The sequence below is a fragment of the Bombyx mori genome, chromosome 26 (assembly GCF_030269925.1).
Source record: "Bombyx mori chromosome 26, ASM3026992v2".
NCBI lineage: Eukaryota > Metazoa > Arthropoda > Insecta > Lepidoptera > Bombycidae > Bombyx > Bombyx mori.
The window spans coordinates 6,389,932-6,410,953 of record NC_085132.1 but is presented as its reverse complement, the minus strand read 5'-3'; the positions used below and the strand labels follow the sequence as shown (position 1 = coordinate 6,410,953).

The 21,022-nt window shown below is 36.9% G+C and overlaps 1 protein-coding gene across 1 annotated transcript in view; it reads right to left on the bottom strand.

The window, feature by feature from the left end:
- Positions 1–21,022, bottom strand: part of LOC101744058 (lateral signaling target protein 2 homolog) — a 62,074-nt gene that overhangs the window by 11,108 nt on the left and 29,944 nt on the right. The window contains exons 3-7 of the mRNA XM_004922060.5: positions 9,697–9,834; positions 6,486–6,676; positions 5,481–5,628; positions 2,412–2,517; positions 922–1,083 (exon numbers count right to left, since the gene is read on the bottom strand). Of these exons, the coding sequence (XP_004922117.1) occupies positions 922–1,083; positions 2,412–2,517; positions 5,481–5,628; positions 6,486–6,676; positions 9,697–9,834 (745 nt within the window). The remainder of the gene's footprint in view (positions 1–921; positions 1,084–2,411; positions 2,518–5,480; positions 5,629–6,485; positions 6,677–9,696; positions 9,835–21,022) is intronic.

The window sequence follows — 21,022 nt, the reverse complement described above, 5'->3', positions numbered from 1 at the left end:
CAACATACCTACCTGCTATATTTTATATTTTCCAGAACTTCTGTAAAATAAACGATGGTTCGGAACATATCGCTTTTAGCGATAAAGACCGCGTATTGTACAAATGTATTTTTGACTGTTTTTTAATGTAAATTGTGTTTTGATGTGCAATAAGGTGTATTCTCTCTCTATAAGAATATCCATATAATATTATTTTTTCATTTGAACCTAATGTCTTATGATAATAGGCTTACTTACATTCGAACAACAAAGTTTCTTTTAGTCTAAGAGTCGAGAAATTTGAAAGTTGCAAGAGAGATTATTTTTTTAAGGGATGTTATGACCTGGGTACTAAGACCTTTAAGTCATGTCTTATTTTTATTTATAATATTCTTATTTATAAGAAAAATGATAATATAGAGTGAAATAATATGAAATGAAGATGACTAATTTGAGACATTAATCAACTGGGATGAAATTAAATGAGATGAGATGATATGGGATGAAATATAATCTCAGTAAAATGGTGGTCATTTACTGAGATTTTTTCAGTGGACTTTTTGAAGGATCCCGAGAAGTTACGTCCAGCGGCTTTGTTTCATTTTCCAACATTTGTGCACTTTCACAGATATTAAACAGTTAATAAACCACCTTTATTAGACATTTAAACCTCATTAAACATTAAATAGATAAAATAAAACAAATCACACAACTTCACCCCTCGCGTTCCCGCCAAAAAGTCCTAGGCATTTTAGTTTTAATTGTGAATATCAACATTATACAGGGTGTTAGATATCACTGAAATCTATAGTAACATTGTGTTCACATCAAAAGCTCTACATACTACAATTTCTATATAGTTTTTCTGTCGTGCCGTGGCACTCAGCTATGGCCGAAAAGTCTTGCCAGAGAGAAGAATAAAAATACAGAGTCAATACTCACTCAGAGGCGACGGTAGACCAAGCGCGGCCAGATTGGTTATGTCCTCGTTGGTGCAGAGCAACCGCTCGAGGGCCAACAGCTCGCGGCGGTCCAAGGTCCACAGCAACGACCTTATCTTGTTCAGCAGAGTACGGAACGGACGGAACATCACGGACATCTCTTCTGTAATATCAGTTATTCTTTAAAGTTAATCTGGTCGTTGACAACGTTTTTTTTTTTCTTTCTTACCTAAGCTAAGGGAACTTTGAAAGGCTATGCCAGCGTAACCGAGCGAGTAGGTGACCTCGGGGCCCTTAAAACTGTGATACTTTAAGACAAATATTTTTGTATGTTAACTAGCGACATCTTGTAGCGGACACCCCTAAGCTTATATGTTGTTCAAATTAGGGCATTTAATTATTGTATTACTAAACACAGAAAAAAATTATACAAGTCTTTATTTGTTAAGACAAATTAATTAAATTTTATCAATTTATGGTTTCAACAATATGTTGTTAAAATTATGGCATTTAATTATTGTATAACTAAACACAGAAAAAAAATTATACTAGTCTTTAATTGTTAAAGACAAATTGATTAAATTATATCAATTTGTGGTTTCAACGAAATCCTTCATTAAAAATAAAATATAGGATAGGTAATATGTAACTGCCATCTACAGGAGCAAGCAGAAACTAATTGAAGCGAAGCCATCTAGTGGCCGACGCCTGTAAACTTTTTTCTTGAGTGCCTGAGTTGCTTATCTATGACTAATTTATATGTATTATCTATGGGTGAGCTCACGGGGCTCAAACCTGGAGGCATTGCTAACACTAACCCTAGCAAGAGCCGTGCTTCGCAGAATCTACCACCCGGAACCCCTACATCGGAAACGCGACCCACTGAAAAGATCCGGCGAGAAAATCAGCGAGCTGATGCATGGGCCAGGTTGCGAACTGTTTGTCGAGTTCGACGAGTACGGTTACCGGGGTCCCTAAGCCTGCTCCTAGTGTTAGAGCTGAAGGCGTCTAATGCAAAGGTTATTGGATCTGATGGATGGATGATATTAGATGATCTTGTCTAGGGCGTTGACGGTGATTGGCTCCTGCGCCGGCAACGATAAGGCGATTGCCTTAAAGTAACGTTCCGACAGGGACTTCACGCCCGTAGTCTTTTATTTATTTATTTATTTTTATTGCATAGATGGGTGGACGAGCTCACAGCCCTCCTGGTGTTAAGTGGTTACCGGAGCCCATAGACAACTACAACGTAAATGTACGCCACTCACCTTGAGATATGAGTTCTAAAGTATCAGTATAGTTACAACGGCTGCTTCACTCTTCAAACCGAAACGCGTTACTGCTTCAGGGCAGAAATAGGCATGGCGATGGTACCTACCCGTGCGGAATCACAAGAGGTCCTACCACCAGTATAATATCTTAATACAGTACTATACTACCAGTCTTACTATACTACTACTATCAATATGGTCACAAACAGAATTCGTTTACCTGGCGGTTTGTTAATGCTCAGTGGCCCACTTGAGTATATGAGCAAGCCGCTAACGATTGCCAAACGCGGAACTGCGAACATCAGTGCCGGATCGTAAGAATCCACCTAGAAAAACCAGTGCTAAATTTAATTAGTCGAAACTTAAATTAGGCATTTTAGTTTTTTTTAAAGGGATTTTATGACCTGGTAACTAAGACCTTTAGGTCAAGTCTAATTTAGTGTATATTCTTATTTTTATGAAAAATGATATTATAATATGAAGTGAAGTGAAATGAAATGGTATGAAATATAATCTCAATAAAATAGTGGTCATTTACTGAGGCTTTTTCAGTGGACTTTTTGGAAGATCCCGAGAAGTTACGTTCAGCGGCTTTGTTTGATTTTCCCACATTTGTGCACTTTCACAGATACTAAACAGTTAACAAACCACCGTTATTACACATTTAAACCTGAAGAAACACGAAGTAGACAAAATAAAACAAATCACACAACTTCACTTCTAGCGTTCCCGCCAAAATGTCCTAGGCATTTTAGTTTTAATTGTGAATATCAACATTATACAGGGTGTTAGAAATCACTGAAATCTATACATACTACAATTTCTGTCTTTCTATATCGTTTTTCTGTCGTGCTGTGGCATTCAGCTATGGCCGATCCCAAGCTCGGATGAGAAAAGAGGAGGGTTGGCATCGATATGCCACCTACCCAGCCAACCCAAGGCAAGAAAACCTTTATATATAAATAAATTCTAATAAGTGCTCCGTAAAGGTCATCGGTAAAGTGGACGGAAGACGATCCAGAGGTCGGAGCCAAAAAAGATGGAGTGAGCAAGTGTCACCAGACTAAGACAAGCACTTGACTGAGCCACTGACCGACATAAGTAGCTACAATTTACAAAAAAAAGTTCAAAGACGGGCGCGCATCACTATGCTCAGCAATAAGCGATCGACTGAAGGACGAGAAGGAAAGGTCACGACAATCAACACTGTGGAACATACGCAATCAGGAGGATATCATTTTTCATATAATAATTTTGTGCCGGTTTAACGAAACATTATATCAATCCTCAAAATTATTTCCCATAGCGTGGTACGGACATGTGCGTAGAGAGAAGATGCATGTGACTAGGAGATGTATGAAAATGGCAAGGTAGAGGGGGAAGAGGTCGACCGAAGAAGACATAGATGGAGTGTGTGAATGACGATATGAGAGAGAAAGGAGTGTGAGTGTTGAGATGACGGCTGATAAAAAAGAATGCAAGAAAAAAATTTGCTGTGTCGACCCCACCTAGTGGGATAAGGTGGAGAAAAAGACGAAAATTATTTCCCATAGATATTTATGATGCGTTTATATAAGAATCGATTAAAAATTGCAAGGCGTTCCATTCGTCCAATCGAAATAGATGTCCGACCTTATTGAGCTAAACATAAAAGTATTTCAATTTAGGACGTCGCCTGCTGAGTAGGCACGTGGGTCACGAGACCGTTGACCCCGCTAGTCAGCTGATTTTGTTTTGTCATACATCGCGTTCGATTTTCCGTTGCTGTTTTTATAATGTCACGAGTGTTTTAAACTATCTTGTTTTTTATGTTCATTACGGCATAATTTAGTTAATAATTGTGATTACTTACTTACTTAAATTAAAGAAAAACAAAAATACAACATTCGCAGACATATTTTTTTATTCATTTTCGCCACACATCTATATTAATCATCTATTAATACATGAAGCAGAAACTTTGTACTCTTTTTCACGTAAATTGCGCGGACTGAGGAATATGAAATTACCCACACTTATAGAAAATATAGTGAAGGAGTGCAGAATGCTAATATTTTCTGTTAAATATGCATTAATAATACATTAAATAAATAAATAAAACAATTACACACACTACCATGTATTTGAAACACACACACATCCACACACATAATATATACTTTATGTTTATTGTCAAACTTTTGTTATTACTTAAAGTCCGTGGTTAAATTGAGAATAGGTTAATACTGTTTATCTTTAATATTATTTATCTATAGTGCAGTCTTGGCGAAATCTGTAATTATAGAAGTATAATAGTCTTTGACAATAGAACCATAATACTGTTCAGACTTATAATTTCAATTAATTATAGTCGAATTTCGACTACAGCGGGACCACTAGTTTTAATAAATAGCTTATCGCAATGTTCCAGAAGGTTTTATACACTGGGTATATTTTTGACGTGTAATCATTAAATTGTTTTCGGATAAGTCATTCACCTACAACCCTTAAACCATTTTACCGACAGAATAATTATATCGATTCGTGGTGGCTAACAACAACACACCCCCAATCGTATATTCCACCAAGTATTAGAGAAAACTCAACATTTCCATGTGTATATTCTAAAAATAATTCATAATTACGATTCAGACAATTCTTAAGTTTAAATTAATTCATGTATAACATATTCATAAGTGGCTTGTGAACAAATTAACATACCGTTGAAAAGGTTAGGAGCGTTCTAAAATTAACGAAATTAACTAGTGACATTTCCACAGATAACAAATTTTGACAGGTGACATTGAAGTTCCAAGTGACAATTAAAACTTTCTATTCATTAAAGAACACAAGACCTGGCTGTTAGGACTAAAGTCCTTTGCCTTTCCCATCTATACATATAAATAAAATTGGGAGTATGTTTGGAATATTGAAATAACCGCTTTTTACTACATAAAGCAATACGGTACATAAAGTACATAAAGCAAAATAACATTTTTTACAATTTTTGTCTGTTTGTCTGTTTGTTTCGGCTAATCTCTGGAACGGCCGGACCGATTTTGACGGGACTTTCACTGATAGGTAGCTGATGATATAAGGAGTAACTTAGGCTACTTTTTTAGACTAGCTTCGCCCCGCGGCGTCACTCGCAGTTATTGTCGTACCGAGCGCAACATGGCGGGACTCACCTATCAATAATAAAATTTAATGTTTCCGAAGCGAAGCGAGGGCGGGTCGTTAGTTAGGGATAAATTAATATCATCATCATTTCTATTCATTAGCACACGCGATATTCTAACACGATCCTCACCTGCTCTTGAGCTAATAAGTTCTGTTTGAGGGCGCGACGAAGGCTCTCCGAGAACAGGACGCAAATCAGCTGCTGCGCTTCGAACTCTTGGGGGGTTTTGACGTTCACCATAGCGCTGACATAGCATAGTTCGAATTCAGCAAACAAACTGAAAAAAATTAGGTCATATTTTTTTTTTCGATCGCTTTTTTTTATTGCTCATATAGGCAGACGAGCACACGGCCCACCTGATGGTGAGTGGTTACCGTCGCCCATGGACTTCAGCAATGCCAGGGGCAGAGCCAAGCCGCTGCCTACCGCAAACCCAGAATCATAAAGCATAATGAACCCAGAATCATCAACTTTATTGTGATGATGATTGCTACACATTCTTAGAAAATGCATAAAGTGCCTTAAAAATCATAATATAAGATTCTCAAAAATCTGTTCAAAAAATAAATTAATAAAGGCGTTCAGAATAACTATACTGAGACCTTAGAAGTCATATCTCAAGGTGGGTGGCGGCATTTACGTTGTAGATGTCTATGGGCACCAGTGACCACGTAACACAAGGTGGGCTGTGAGCTCGCCCACCCATCTAAGCAATAAAGGACAAACCAGATTCCTTTCAGTTCCAGTGGTAGCAATTTTTTCGATATAACCTAAAATCGGAAACTATTGAAACTCTCTGCCTTCACGTCACGTATTTTTTTTTCTTTAAGTATGACGAAAATATCGTCCAAGACGACGAAAAAAAAATTCGGGTAAGCTTTGAGCTCTTAATATTAATATTTAGAGGTGCCGCATCGTGATTTTTGATTTCCCATTTAAATAACACGGGATTTTTTCTTTGGAATTTTATTGTATCTCAACGAATTATCGTGTAGTAAAAAGAAATACATATTTTTGTAGGGAATTAGAATTACAAGAAATTTCCAAGTTTTTTTTCTAATATACAAACGCTTAAAAAATGCAATGATGATATAAGCCAGGTAGGTACGTTAATGTATTTATATACTTACTTACCGATCAAAAATTCTCAGGCTTTCGTGGAGCATGTCATCGTGCTGCGACAAAGCCAGTCCTCGGGGACGAAGGCACTGCTCTCGCAGCAAAGACCTCACGGTCTCTAAGCTCCGCGTCAAAGCTTTGGCTAGGGGGCGCATCGATGCCGATTCTTCTTCGCGATTCATTATTGACGAACCAGCGGCGAGACACTGAACAAATCGGTACAGAATAATTAGATCCATTATTTGATCTCCGTAAAGTTGGCAGTTAAGTTGGCATTGCTGACGTCCATCAGTGACGGTAACCACTGCGTAAACAGGCTATAAAAACAGTTAATAGTTTTTTGTTTATTTATTTTATAGATGTTAAAGTTAACTGGTGGTAGGAAGTCTTGTGAGTCCGCACGGGTAGATACTACCACAAAGCCTATTTCTGTCGTGAAGCAGTAATGCGTTTCGGTTTGAAGGATGGGGCAGCCGTTGTGACTATACTGAGACCTTAGAACTTATATCTCAAGGTAGGTGGCGCATTTACATTGCTGATGTCTATGCTGATGTCCAGTAACCACTTAACACCAGGTGGGCTTTGAGCTCGTTCACCCATCTAAGCAATAAAAAAACAAAAACTTTCACTGATAGTAGCTGGGTGTATTGAGAGAGAGAGGTTTATTAGAGCAACTCTTTAAATGGAATGCGGAGGGCTCAATCTCAATTATTCGTATTGAAGGGCTAGTGTAGAGCCCACCCAATGTACTAAAAATAAAAGCCTCACTTTCCAAGTAACCAGGACGATTACGGAATACGCTTACAGTGGAATGGAACCGTTCGACTTAAATTATATTATTATTCATCATTGTTGCGGGTTTGAGAATCGGACCGAAATCTCAATACTCGTGCATGACCCAGAGATCAAGAGGGTATGTTTAGAATATCTCATCTAGCCATATCCTGAGTCTCAGTTTAGTGTGCACAGATACCTTTTTAGTATAACAGAACAGAGACTTCAGTATGAGGTGAATGACGACATACGCGTTGTGTCTTAAACCACAATAACAAGTTATTATTATGAGGAAGCTTACCTCTAATAGTATAAACGTTACGAATAGTTATATTATTACTTATATCATGTGGGCCGTGTAAATATTGTATAAGAAAAAATCTCCACCTAACAATGGGTGTGTATTGATTAGATACAAAAGGCCTATGGGCATCAAAATGGACTGCACGTGTCGATTAGATAAGACACGCAGAAACACATCTGATTTTATGACAATATAAATTGGTTAGCTATTATTAAAAACCAATCCAGTATCAACAAACGGTAGAACCGCAAAGTTTATTTATTTAATTATAGTTTTCCGTGTCATTGACATCGCATCACCGATATTACGATATTGACACATTTTGCGGTGGTGTGAAAATAATGAACTGAACAAAACGGTCATCGTTCTCGTCGAACCCGAAGGGCTCGGCGAGTAAATTAACCTACAGACACAGCCCACTGAGTTTCTCGCCGGATCTTCTAAGTGGGTCGCGTTTCCGATCCGGTGGTAGATTCTACGAAACACGACTTTTTTTTTTATCGCTTAGATGGATGGACGAGCTCACAGCCCACCTGATGTTAAGTGGTTACTGGAGCCCATAGACATCTACAACGTAAATGCGCCACCCACCTCGAGATATAAGTTCTAAGGTCTCACTATAGATACAACGGCTACCCCACCTTTCGAACCGAAACGCATTACTGCTTCACGGTGGAAATAGGCGGGGTGGTCGTACCTACCCGTGCGGACTCCCAAGAGGTCCTACCACCAGTGATTACGCAAATTATAATTTTGCGGGTTTGGTTTTTATCACACGACGTTATTCCTTCACCGTGGAAGTGAATCGTGAACATTTGTTGAGTACGTACTTCAGTAGAAAAATTGGTACCCGCCTGCGGGATTCGAACACCGGTGCGCCGCGTCATACGAATGCACCGGACGTCTTATCCTTTAGGCCACGACGACTCTTGCTAGGGTCTAACAACGTCAGTTTTGAGCCCCGTGAGCTCCCCTACACGTCCGGTGACGCTGATATGGTATCTCAAAGCCATCAGCTTAGGTAGGAAAAAAAAAACTGAATAATGAAATTTAAAAAACTTCATTCGTTTCGTACCAAAATTAAACACGAATATAAAATAAATATAAATTAACGTATATCTTGGGTAGGTACATAAGCAATGAATACTGTTATCGTTTTATTAGTACGAACCAAATAAAAAATCTTCCGCATCAATGAAGATATGTACACTACCAAAGGACACTTGCCGTTTGCGACAAAGAAAACAGACCGATAAAAAATTTAATAAGAATTCACTAATACAAAGAATGACTCACATTGTGGAAGAAAAAAGTCATTTTTCTTTGATCCAACGAAACTGCGTAGTTACGTTATAATCCGTCCCAGTTCGTTTGTACTCAAAGCTTAATTTGAATGAAACATAAATACATTTAAATTCATGATACCCCATTTTTATGAATATCCGATTAGGTGTTTCGTGTTAAGTCTTTGAACCGAAAAAAGAAAAAGAAATTTCTGGTTCCAATATTAAGTTTCGTTATTGTCAAAGTTCAAGGCTTTAAGCTTGGTGCGATCTTTTTGCAGGAAAACCGTGACATGTCAACCGTGACCTTACATTTCCTTTCCCATTGTTATAAATATTTAACTGTTCAAAATAGATCGCGCTCTAATAGTTTAGTTAAGCAAAAACGTAACTGAATTTATTTAATACATGATACCATAGTAGTAGACTTTAGGTAAACAAAATCCTCACGGTTATTGATCTAGATTTCTACGAGTATTTGCTGCCGATAGCCCATTATAAAGATCGAATGCAAACGCCCAAATACTTTTTTTAAAAGAATACTAGCGACCCGCCCTCGCTTCGCTTCGGAAACTGTAATTTATTTTTGATTTCTCCACTATTTAATGGATTTTATTATACACATAAACCCTCCGCTTCAATCACTCTATCTATTAAAAAAAACCGCATCAAAATCCGTTGCGTAGTTTTAAAGATTTAAGCACAGGACAGATATAGGGACAGAGAAGGCGACTTTGTTTTATACTATGTAGTGATTAGAATTGAAAAAACTATCTAGGTTCAGCTTCTTAGATCCTGGCTGTAAATCTCCTGAGAAATCTTTAAAAAACCCAATTAAAAGACTTATTTTTGTTTTGTAAAATACCTCAGCGCCAAACCAAAGCTGCCCAGCTAAGTTGTCTTGCAGAACGTCCTCTGGGAACTTGACTCGGAAGCCGCGCGCCACCCTTTCGTCGCCCAGAACTTGATCCATGATCTGACTAGTGATGTTCAAGACGCGATCCTAGAAAGAAAATGTGACTTTAGTAACTTTTTTTTTAATAGAATCATTTATACAAAATAAATAATAGTTTAAAAAAAACTAACAAAATACGCTTTTATAGAAAATTCAACTAAAACAGAAGATAACTTTTAATAAATTTGAATTAAAAGTAGTGTAAGAAAAAATGATTATATTGTAAAAAAAGCGTGGGGTGCATGGTAGTAGTTATAAATATTTTATGAACAGATATGAGTAGAAGGGTTATTTTGATAATATCCTGAAAAGCACCCTACGTTTTTTTACAATAAAATTCTATAAAAGCGTAAATTTATTTTTCATTTTTAGTTGAATTTCAAATTTTTTTGTTTTTAATATTGTATTGTCATCGGTCCTTAATAAGTATAACAAATTTCGAGTTAATCCGACGTTTTGAAGGGGCTCAAATCATGTTCAAAGATAACGTTACAAACATACATACATACATACATACGTCTGAAGCTAATAAAAGCGTATTAATAATCCGTGTTAAAATTGTGAATTATATCGGTCAATATTTTTGTGGCCATGATTTGAGTTCGCGGAAGTGTAACAATTCCACGCAATCATAATCCCGTCAAATTTCGCATGATTATAAAATAGTACTTATGTAATTTTAGCGAACTTAGTCGATAATAACATGAAGCCTTATTTATCTTGACAACACCCTTTTCGCGTCGTATAATATCTCTTAACTCTTAGCGATAAGAACGCCCATTGTTATAATACTTTATGCGTTTAATATTTTGCTTCATTTCGTTTTTTTATAGGTGTACAAGTATCAAGCATACTCAATCTTCAGTCAGCAGTTTATTCAGATAATATTTGTATTTTAAACTAGAAGCCCGCCCCGGCTCTGCTCGGGTCTTTAACAAAAACTTCCACGATATTTGAAGTTTTCATTTTTTTAAATTACTTTAAAACTGTGTTCTACAAAGTCTTAGTACATTATTTTATTCTATCATCAATAGTTTTCGCAGCGCACCTTGGGTTACATTATTGGAGTTTTAGTAAGGATCCCTAATTTTTTCAAAAAAGATTATAGCCTATGTCACTTGGGAATAGTGTAGCTTCGAAACAGTAAAAGAATTTTTCAAATCGGTCCAGTAGTTTCGGAGACTATTCAATACAAACAAACAAACAAATCTTTCCTCTTTATAATATTAGTATAGATATAGATTTAATTTGAAATATACATTATGTAGATGTATATTTTCAATTCGATGTGCAAAGATTTATTTATAATATTTCAATTACATAATTATATCGTATTTAAACGAGGAATTTTCAGCGGTTGAACTCACGATGACGCAACTGGTGGTAGGTACAGTGATTACTAGAACCTATGACCATCACACAACGTGAATATCACCACCCACTTTGAGAGGCCAGTTTTATTATTCATTGGTTTAAAAAACAATCGACTATTCTAAAATTAAGAAACTAATCAACAAGAAAACTCACAATATTTTTTTTAATTTCTAGACGGGCTTATTAGAATTATTCCTTTGATAATCTCACGGCCCACCTGGCCTTAAATGTTTACCGGAGCTCAGTTGTAACATTACGACGGCTGCCTTACCCTTCAAACCGAAACGCATTACTGCTTCACGGCAGCAATAAGCAGGGCGGCACGTACCCTTGCCTACTCACAAACCACTCTACTACTGGTAAAACAATGTGACCATTATTTTCTATGAGCATCAATTTATTACTCTTACACTTTTTATAGAATAGCAATGAGAGGTTATTGTTCATAATGGCTCACATTTTGATTCAGTTAACGAGGTTAAAAATTAATCATCCGACTATTTTTACAAGAGTTATTCATCGATTCTACAGTAGGTACACATGTAGTTTAGTGATTGCATTATTTACACAGAACTGTGTCCATACAACGATTGTATTTTATAATAATATTGATGTTGTTACATTACAATAAATTAACAATATTTTTTAGCTTCGTAACAGATTGACCTTTTTTTTTTTTACGCTGGGGAATCCATTTACGGATACCCGGTCGAGAGGGGTAATAGACCGGGTTATGTCGGACTCCGTCGCCTCCAGAGAAGGAGAGGGAGAAGAGGAAGACGAAAGTCCTCCTCTTCTTCCAATTCCTACCGGGAGACTACGCCTTGAGAAAGGCGCGCGAGGCGCTGCGCGGGGTGTACCACGCAGGACCCGCCCCGCAAAACCGACTACCGACTAAACCCCATCGAGCTCCACCACTCCGACTCCACGAAACCTACGGTACCGCACAATGCGCGCCATTGTAACAGATTGACCTACGTACTAGTTTCAAAGAATCGTTTTCCTTTCTGTAATAACTAACATGTAAATGAATATATGCATCGCATTAGTGGATTAGAATTGATTAATGTCGATTATCATTACTCTACCTCGACCAGAATCACCCTCATTATCACTTGTAATAGCTATCGATTTTTTTTTGTACGATATAATATTACTCATCCATCAAACCCAACGATACCGAAAACAGCTTCACAAATTTTAATGTCAACGAATTAAAGTTGATAACCTATGTTTCGATTCTATCCGTAAATTACTAAGAAATGGTTTTCCTCGTTGCTTACCACTTTATTTCGTACTACTTAAAGTTTAATTTTCTTTAACATTTTGCTAATGTTCGTCAGTGTACACGATCGACAATCTACTAGCAATCGTACCTACTTGACTTTATTGTTTCATTTATCAACTGAAGGCTTTAACCTAAACTAGATCGCATAAAAATCATGTTTGATCCGATCTTTGGTCGTATGGAAGTAAACGACAAAGGGAAGACCTTCCACCTAGATGGTGAAATTGCTCGCTAGACCGACGATCCGAATGTGGATGTTCGGAACTTGTATACACGGAATAGATAAATAAGGTTGGAAAGGCCTTTGCTCTAATTTTGTATTAGGACCTTTTTTTTTCCTACCTTAGCTGATAGCCTTGAGAGGCTATTTCAGCGTAACCGTGGCTAGTAAGTGAGCTCACGGGGCTCAAACCTGATGACGTTGCTAACACGAACCCTAGCAAGAGCCGTGCTTCGCAGAATCTACCACCGGATCGGAAACGCGACCCACTGAGAAGATCCGGCGAAAAACTCAGTGGGCTGTGTCTGAGAATTAATTTACTCGTCGAGCCCTTCGTCGCAAGCGACGGGTTCGACGAGGACGGTGACCGGTGCTTGAAGTACCTAGAAGCACCGTTAGTGGATCTGGAGGATCCGAGATGACGTGTTTTGGGCGACGCCGACTGCTTTCCATTCTGTCCGCAGGATCGGGAATGTAGTTACCGGCGGCCACGATGAGAGGGTTCTCGTGTCGTGCCGCTTTATCGAAGTGGCGCATCGACGCCGACTGTAGATACTTATTAGGACCAGTGTCGCCGCTTCACCCCCACCATTTTAATTTCTACACATACGCAAACTATCACGGAATATATAAATAAGGTCTTGCATATATGCAAGCTTTAGTTGAAAATATCGTTAGCGAGATTCAAGCATCTGTCAAATATCTTGTGTTCTATAATGGCTACCCGCCACATTAGGTTTAAATTTAAGGATTTTTACTAAATTAGTCGTATTTATAAAAATGTAATTTAAAATTATAGGTACCCTACTATTTAAAAACGATTATAATATAATATTAACGTAGAAAAATTTACATAGTCTTACGTCTCAAACCTGTGTATTATATGCATTGTTTTGTATCGGATACTATATTATTTGCGGTATCTTGCTCTGTTCCATTAATATTATAATTAAACTTCTTCTGTACAGTATTTTCTCTACTCACGCCACGTAAATAAATCTACGCCACTAAAATGATGCGTTAATTTTTTTCATTTATGTGAGTCAAGAGGCGACTTTAAATACATTCACTAGTCAACAAGAGTCCATTCAAAACAGAATTACGGATGACACAACGATGAGTATCATCTAATGAGAGCGACAAATGAATCTCTAGCATAATAATACCGTGACCCAATAAAACAAATCTACGAATCATTGTTGAGACATCACAACAATCGCCGAATTCCACAGTCGAAAGCTAATAATAATAATAATAACAATAATAATTCATTTATTAATCAGATAATAATAATAACGGCCGTCTGGTGTAGTGGTAAGTGACATGGTCACTACACAAGGGGGTCGCGGGTTCGAATCCCGCCAAGGGAAGGTATTTGTATGATAAATATGTCTTTTCCAGGGTTATGGATGTCTCTTAAATATATGTATGTGTATAATAAAACTCTTACATTTATTTCCGTTATCTGGTACCTGTAACACAAGTTCTTTACGAACTAATCACGGGACCAGTTAACGTGGTGTTATTGTTAAAAAAATATATCCACGAATGAAAATAAAATAAAATAATTTATAAGCATTGCTTTTTTTTATTGCTTAGATGGATGGACGAGCTCACAGCCCACCTGGTGTTATGTGGTACTGGAGCCCATAGACATCTACGACGTAAATGCGCCACCCACCTTGAGATATAAGTTCTAAGATCTCAGTATAGTTATAACGGCTACCCCACCCTTCAAACCGAAACCCACTACTGCTATACGGCAGAAATAGGCAGGGTGGTGGTACCCACCCGCGCGGACTCACAAGAGGTCCTACCACCAGTATATTTATTTACCAAAGAGGTTATTATTATTTTTGTTAGTCCGCGAGTGAACAATGCAGTGCAATGGTTCAAGTACTGTGACAGTTATAGCGGTCTGCTAATGCCTTCAGGATGCTGTTAGAACTGACCCGGACCCGGCGAATTAATAATTTGTGTTATCAAAACGAACATTCCAGAACAGCTATGTTCCAGGAGAGAGTTCAACAAACCGAACGTTTACACAAATAGTTCGTAATTTATTCAAATTTACGTGTACAAAATGTAGGTACATTTTTGTATGGACTTATGTTGCACGCAACGTCTTCATGCCACCGAGCCGGTAGCTTATTTACATACTTACCAGTTAAAGAATTTTGTGCACGAGCATCCGAATTTTCACATTATTGTTTTTTTTTTTAAGATTGAAAGATTACTGGTGGCCCGGAGGCCTTTCCAGTTTCACCAGGACATGTGGGCGAGCAAAGGTTCAGCCAGCAGGAGGGACATCATTGTATGCAGGCCCCGATATTGGTGTCTGATATACTTCTTCTGATAAATCGAAAGTAAATAATAGTTTAAATGAAACTAACAAAATACGCCTTTATAGAAAATTCAACTAAAAAATATAAAATAAATTTTAATAAATTTGAATTAAAAACAGTGTAAGAAAAAATGATTATATTGTAAAAAAGCGTTGGGTGCTTTTCAGAATAACCCTTCTACTCATATCTGTTCATAAAATATTTCTTACTGTACCATACACCCCACGTTTTTTTTAAAATAAAATCTTTTTTTCTTACACTACTTTTAAATCAAATTTATTAAAAGTTATTTTATATTTTTTAGTTGGATTTTCTATAAAAGCGTATTTTATTAGTTTTTTAAACTAATTATTTTTCATTTTTTAGTTGAATTTCAATTTTTTCTCACTGATTGTTTATTTATTTATTTGTTTCTATGTTTTTGTTTCTCTAATGCTTTGTTTTGTTTGTTTATATTGGTGAGGACCTTTAATTAGCTTTTTGTTTCTATTATTAGTTAATAATATTATTATACTATGTTAGTTGGCTGTTGGTTCTTCATGTAATAGACAAAAAATATAATAATATATCGGCAATTCAGAGTACATTGTTTCAGCGTTTATGCATTGTATTATTTTTATTTTCAATAAAAACATAGACATACAGATTAATTAGATTTAGATTGTTTTTAAAAATATATAAACAATTAATACGAATAGTAAGATCATGATTACAATACTACTATCGGTGACTATAATCAACGGCTGAAAAACGCCGCCTGTAGGTACACTATGGGTGACGTGCGCACTTTCAGCACGGACCTCTGTTTCTTGAGAATTACTTTGGAGCGCGGCCTACCTTAGCGAAAGGGTTAAACTCAAAGAACACTGACTCTAATTGATTCTCCGTAATTACCTTACGAGGGAGATCAAGTGGTGCTACCCTAAGCACTAGACGCTCAAATCGTCCAAATTAAACCAAACAAGCGATAGAATTTTGTCACGCAATATTGACATACCTACTGCAGATGTCAATATTCTTTATGTTTAAAACAGTACAATCCGCACGTCCACTATTTACATTAACCAAGGTCATATTCGCTTAGAGTTAGGTCTCAAGGTAGTTGGTGACGGCATCAAAGTTTGTATATGGACGTCCAGTAGCCACTAACAGGTAAATAGTACGTTCACCCATCGATGCAAAAAAAATATCCTTAACATTTATATAAAAGAAATGAGATTAAGTGGATTATTTGTTCATTCGTCCTTTAAACCAGGGGTGAGCAACATTTTGAATCAATTTATGTTGGTAGTCCGCAAATAGTTGAACTCTTATTAATAATTTATTAGAGTAAAAAAAAAAAATTAAAAAAAAGTAAATATTTCATATACAAATTTTAACACAAGATAAAAACAAACAAGAAAAGAACAAAAAAAAAACAAAATGATGGAAGAAAGTCGATAAAATAAATTAAATTTTAGAAACGCTTGGCGGACCGTGTTGTTCCTTGATTTAAACTATCCAATAATCGAATCAAGATAAGTAACAAGTTGCTAAGCTTGGGCAGTTCACAATACGGTATTATTACTTTCACGAAAAACCTCCTACATCATTAAAATATTCAAACGCTAGTAGCTATTAACGCTACAACATTAAGATAAGTTAAGCCGCGAAAACAATACCATATAACTTTTAAATAATTTTATTTTCACCTAAACTAAAATCGTGTTCTAGAACAATTTTTAAAAAGATAGAATAGCACCATGTTACCCAATCGAATCTAGAGAGTTTGTAGATTTGTGTATCACAGCTATTAGTGAGTAGAATAGCACCGTGTTACCCAATCGAATCTAGAGAGTTTATAGATTTGCGTTTCACAGCTATTAATGAGGGGTACAGTGCTCGAACCAGTGCCATCTCGTTACCTCTCGGCAAATTCATCCGTACCTCTTAGGACCGTACAAGAATTTCACCGTTCACACACTAGTCCACCGTAAATTAATATTTAATTTATCTATATAGCAGCCAAGATAAATATATAGTAAAAATCGGCTGAAACGCAGCCGTTGCGTTGCAACTGTCACGAGATCTTGTATTGAATAATCACATTTGTTCCAACTATTGTAATTAACACGCCACCAATCCCTGTAGTGGCAATAACGAATAACAATAAACAATAAAAGTTTAATAAGAACTTTAGTAAGAAAAAATGTAACTTTTTTTTTTTATTGTTAATGAAATCTATCTTTACTATTAAAATAAACATTACAGCTAAATATACATTATAGCTTACCTTTTTAATTATTCCGAAACATTACAACCATTTAATGGTAACTATTCAAAAAACGCATACATAAATGACCCATTTAATGCCCCTACCGAAAATCCAACATTCACACCTACCACCGGACGTGTGGCTTACGATTTCGACTAGTTCTTGTTTACGTTATGTGTAATCACAATTACTGCAGGTGTTCCGCAGGCCACCGTACTTCAGAAATGTATGTCACTATAGTACACTCATAATTCTTCTTTAGAATATACGTTGTTATTATCCAAAGAGCATTTAAATTTCCCTTACAAAACAAAAAGAAACAGTTTTTAATATTTGACATCTAAAGTAGTGTTTTTTTATTCCTACCTAAGCTGAGAGCATTGAGAGGCTATTTCAGCGTGACCTTTACTAATAGGTGAGCTCATGGAGCTCAAACCGGAGTGATGCTAAAACTGACCCTAGCAAGAGCAGTGCTTCGTAGAATCTACCTCCGGATCGGAACCGCGACCCACTGAGAAGATCCGGCGAGAAACTCAGTGGGCTGTGTCTGAGGGTTAATTTACTCGTCGAGCCCTTCGTCGCAAGCGACGGGTTCGACGAAAACGATGACCGGTGCTTGAGGTACCTAAAAGCACCGTTAGTGGATCGGGAGGATCCGAAATGACGTGTTTGGGGCGACGTCGACAGCTTTCCATTCTGTCCGCAGGATCGGGAATGACAGTGGAGTATAATAATATTAAAATTGATAAACACTATCACGAAACAAAAACTTTTTTTTTCCATTTTGTTTTCTCCTTTATGCTTTAGTAGTGTGAGAGTAAATAAAATATAGATAATTTAATTATTTAGCCTTAAAGACACAACACGACAAAACGCATTAGCATGTATTCGAAACAAGACCTTTTATCAATAACTTGTTTTTTTGTCTTTAATTTGACATTGGAGAATAATAAAGAGAACTATGTGTGTATACTTCACTCTCGCATCACTTATGTTCTAAGCTGAAAAGTATGAAAGCAAATTTAAAATAACAAGCAAAATAACATGGACTTCTAAATATGAACTTAATTTCTTAAGTCGTCGTGGCCTAAAGAATAAGACGACCGGTGCATTCGTATCTAGCGATGCACCGGTGTTCGAATCCCGCAGACAGGTACCAATTTTTCTATTGAAATACGTAGGTACTTAACAAATGTTCATGATTGACTTTCACCCGCAAAATGAAGGTCAATATAACAAAATAAATTAAATAGCAAAATAAATTATCTCAAGATGGGTGGGTGGGCGACATTTACGTTGTGGATGTCTATGGGCTTCGGTAACCACTTAACACATGGAACGGCCGTGAGCTCGTCCACCCATCTGAGCAATAAAAAAGAAAAAAGCCTATATTGGTGTTTACAATAACAATAATCACTGTATGCCCTAATCTATGTATGCCTTGATTAGCTTTATGCTTCGGCAGCTTTTTATATAACAATGTAAACATGCATTACAGAACCTATTAATTTTCTCTTATCGACAGCAACACAATGGCAATTATTAAAAAATATTAAAATCTAAGACTCCTTATCGGCCAATGCCTATGTTTCAATGTAAACTTTAACTGCAATATTTCGCACGTACGATGAATATATATTTTCGAGGTCAAACAAGTTATCAGAGAAGACGTTTTTTTACATTTAGGTATTCGTAATTCCTTGAGAATTTAACAGTTTGGAAACAATTTACGTAATCAAGCCGATACGTATAAACATCTACTGAAGATGAGCAAAACGAGTTTTTTTATTTTTTAAATACATAGTGAACTATTCCCAAAACGTTTGTCCAACACTTTTTAATCTAAAACGTCTGAAAAAACTATCGTCTCGTAACAATATTTGTAAAATTTATCTACCTGATACTTATTTACATTGCGTTAGGTCAGTTTCTCAGTTCGACGACATACAACAGGAAAAAAAATGGGCAAATATCCCACTATTTTTCCGTGAAGTTTAAAATACGTCAATTTTTTTTTTTTTTGTAACCAATATGAATCGGAAATTGCCAGAATAACAAAAATAGAAGACATTCCTAATTACAAGTTAATCGTCAATTTATCGTTAAGTACAAAGGAAGTCCCATTTAACGATTTTTATTAGCATGTATTACTAATATACGGTTGATACTGATATCGCTCCTGTGACAGAGAAGCTGAGGAGTGCACGTTTGGGATGGTATGGACATGTGATGAGACGAAATGAAAATGAGGTTGTTAAGAGAGTGTTAACTATGAATGTGAAAGGATTTAGAGGAAGAGGTAGACCTAAGAAGAAATGGATGGATTGTGTGAAAGACGATATGGGTAAGAGGGGAGTTAGCGAAGAAATGGTATATGATAGAAGAGAATGGAAGGAGAAAACATGTTGCGCCGACCCCAGGTGACTGGGAGAAGGGCAGGATAATGATAATGATAATGATGATGATGACTGATATCGCTCCGATCTCTGGCCCGAGGCTCCAAAGTATCAGCTACTTCCAATTAACTTACAATTACTGGTGGTAGGACCTCTTGTGAGTCCGCCGGGTTGGTACCACCACCCTGCCTATTTCTGCCGTGAAGCAGTAATGCGTTTCGGTTTGAAGGGTGCGGCAGCCGTTGTAACTTACTTGAGACCTTAGAACTTATATATCAAGGTGGGCGCATTTACGTTGTGGATGTCTATGGGCTCCAGTAATCACTTAACACCAGGTGGGCTGTGAGCTCGTCCACCCATCTAAGCAATAAAAAAAAAGAAACTTCAAACAGTTAAGAGGGTTGTTCGTACTATCGATTAACTTGATCTAGAGATATATCATACTCTATTTTGTTGGCCACGTACCATCCACCCGGGATTGAAATGAACTCACATGCATAGTACTTCACGGGAGTTGACAGAGAGATACTTGTATGATATTTCATTTTAAAGATCTGACAAAAGTGTTCAACGATAGGAGGGAGATTGATTACGCCCTTAGGATTGCTGACCTCCATGAATGACCTTCGAGTCTCCGAGTTGACTCTTGAGCTGAATAACTTTCGTGGTCAATAAAAAGGCAAAAATATTTTAGTCCAGATTGTTCTACTAGGTAGGTTTATAGGTTATTATTTGAGCAATTCGAAAAAATAGATTACTCAATCGAATACGAAATATTAGAAATAAATTCAATACAAACTCAATGCGTATGAATATGTATTCTTTGTCAACGATTAAACTTCATTATCGTCTTCGTTTGTATGTGGGCCGCGAATTCAAATAAACTATATATAGATATATATATTTAGTCAAAAATTAAGAACGAACGTGTATTTTTTTTATTGCTTAGATGTGTGGACGAGCTCACAGCCCACCTGGTGTAAAGTGGTTACCGGAGCCCATAGACATCGACGACGTAAATGCGCCACTCACCTTGAGATATCAGTTCTAAGGTCTCAGTATAGTTACAACGGCTGCCCCATCCTTCAAACCGAAACGCATGACTGCCAAAAATAGCCGGGGTGGTGGTACCTACCCGCGCGGACTCACAAGAGGTCCTACCACCAGTAAAACTTGGTCCTTGACATATGTAACCTTTTATAGTCCAGAGATAGGGGGGCACGAAAGATTGGCACGAGATTGGAACCACCCCAATCTGTCTGTACAAATAGCACAAACAAGTTTACACCCAAATGACCTTTCCAAGAAAAGGTTGACGTAAACATAAAACAGCGTATCGCGTTTTCTTTATATATATAT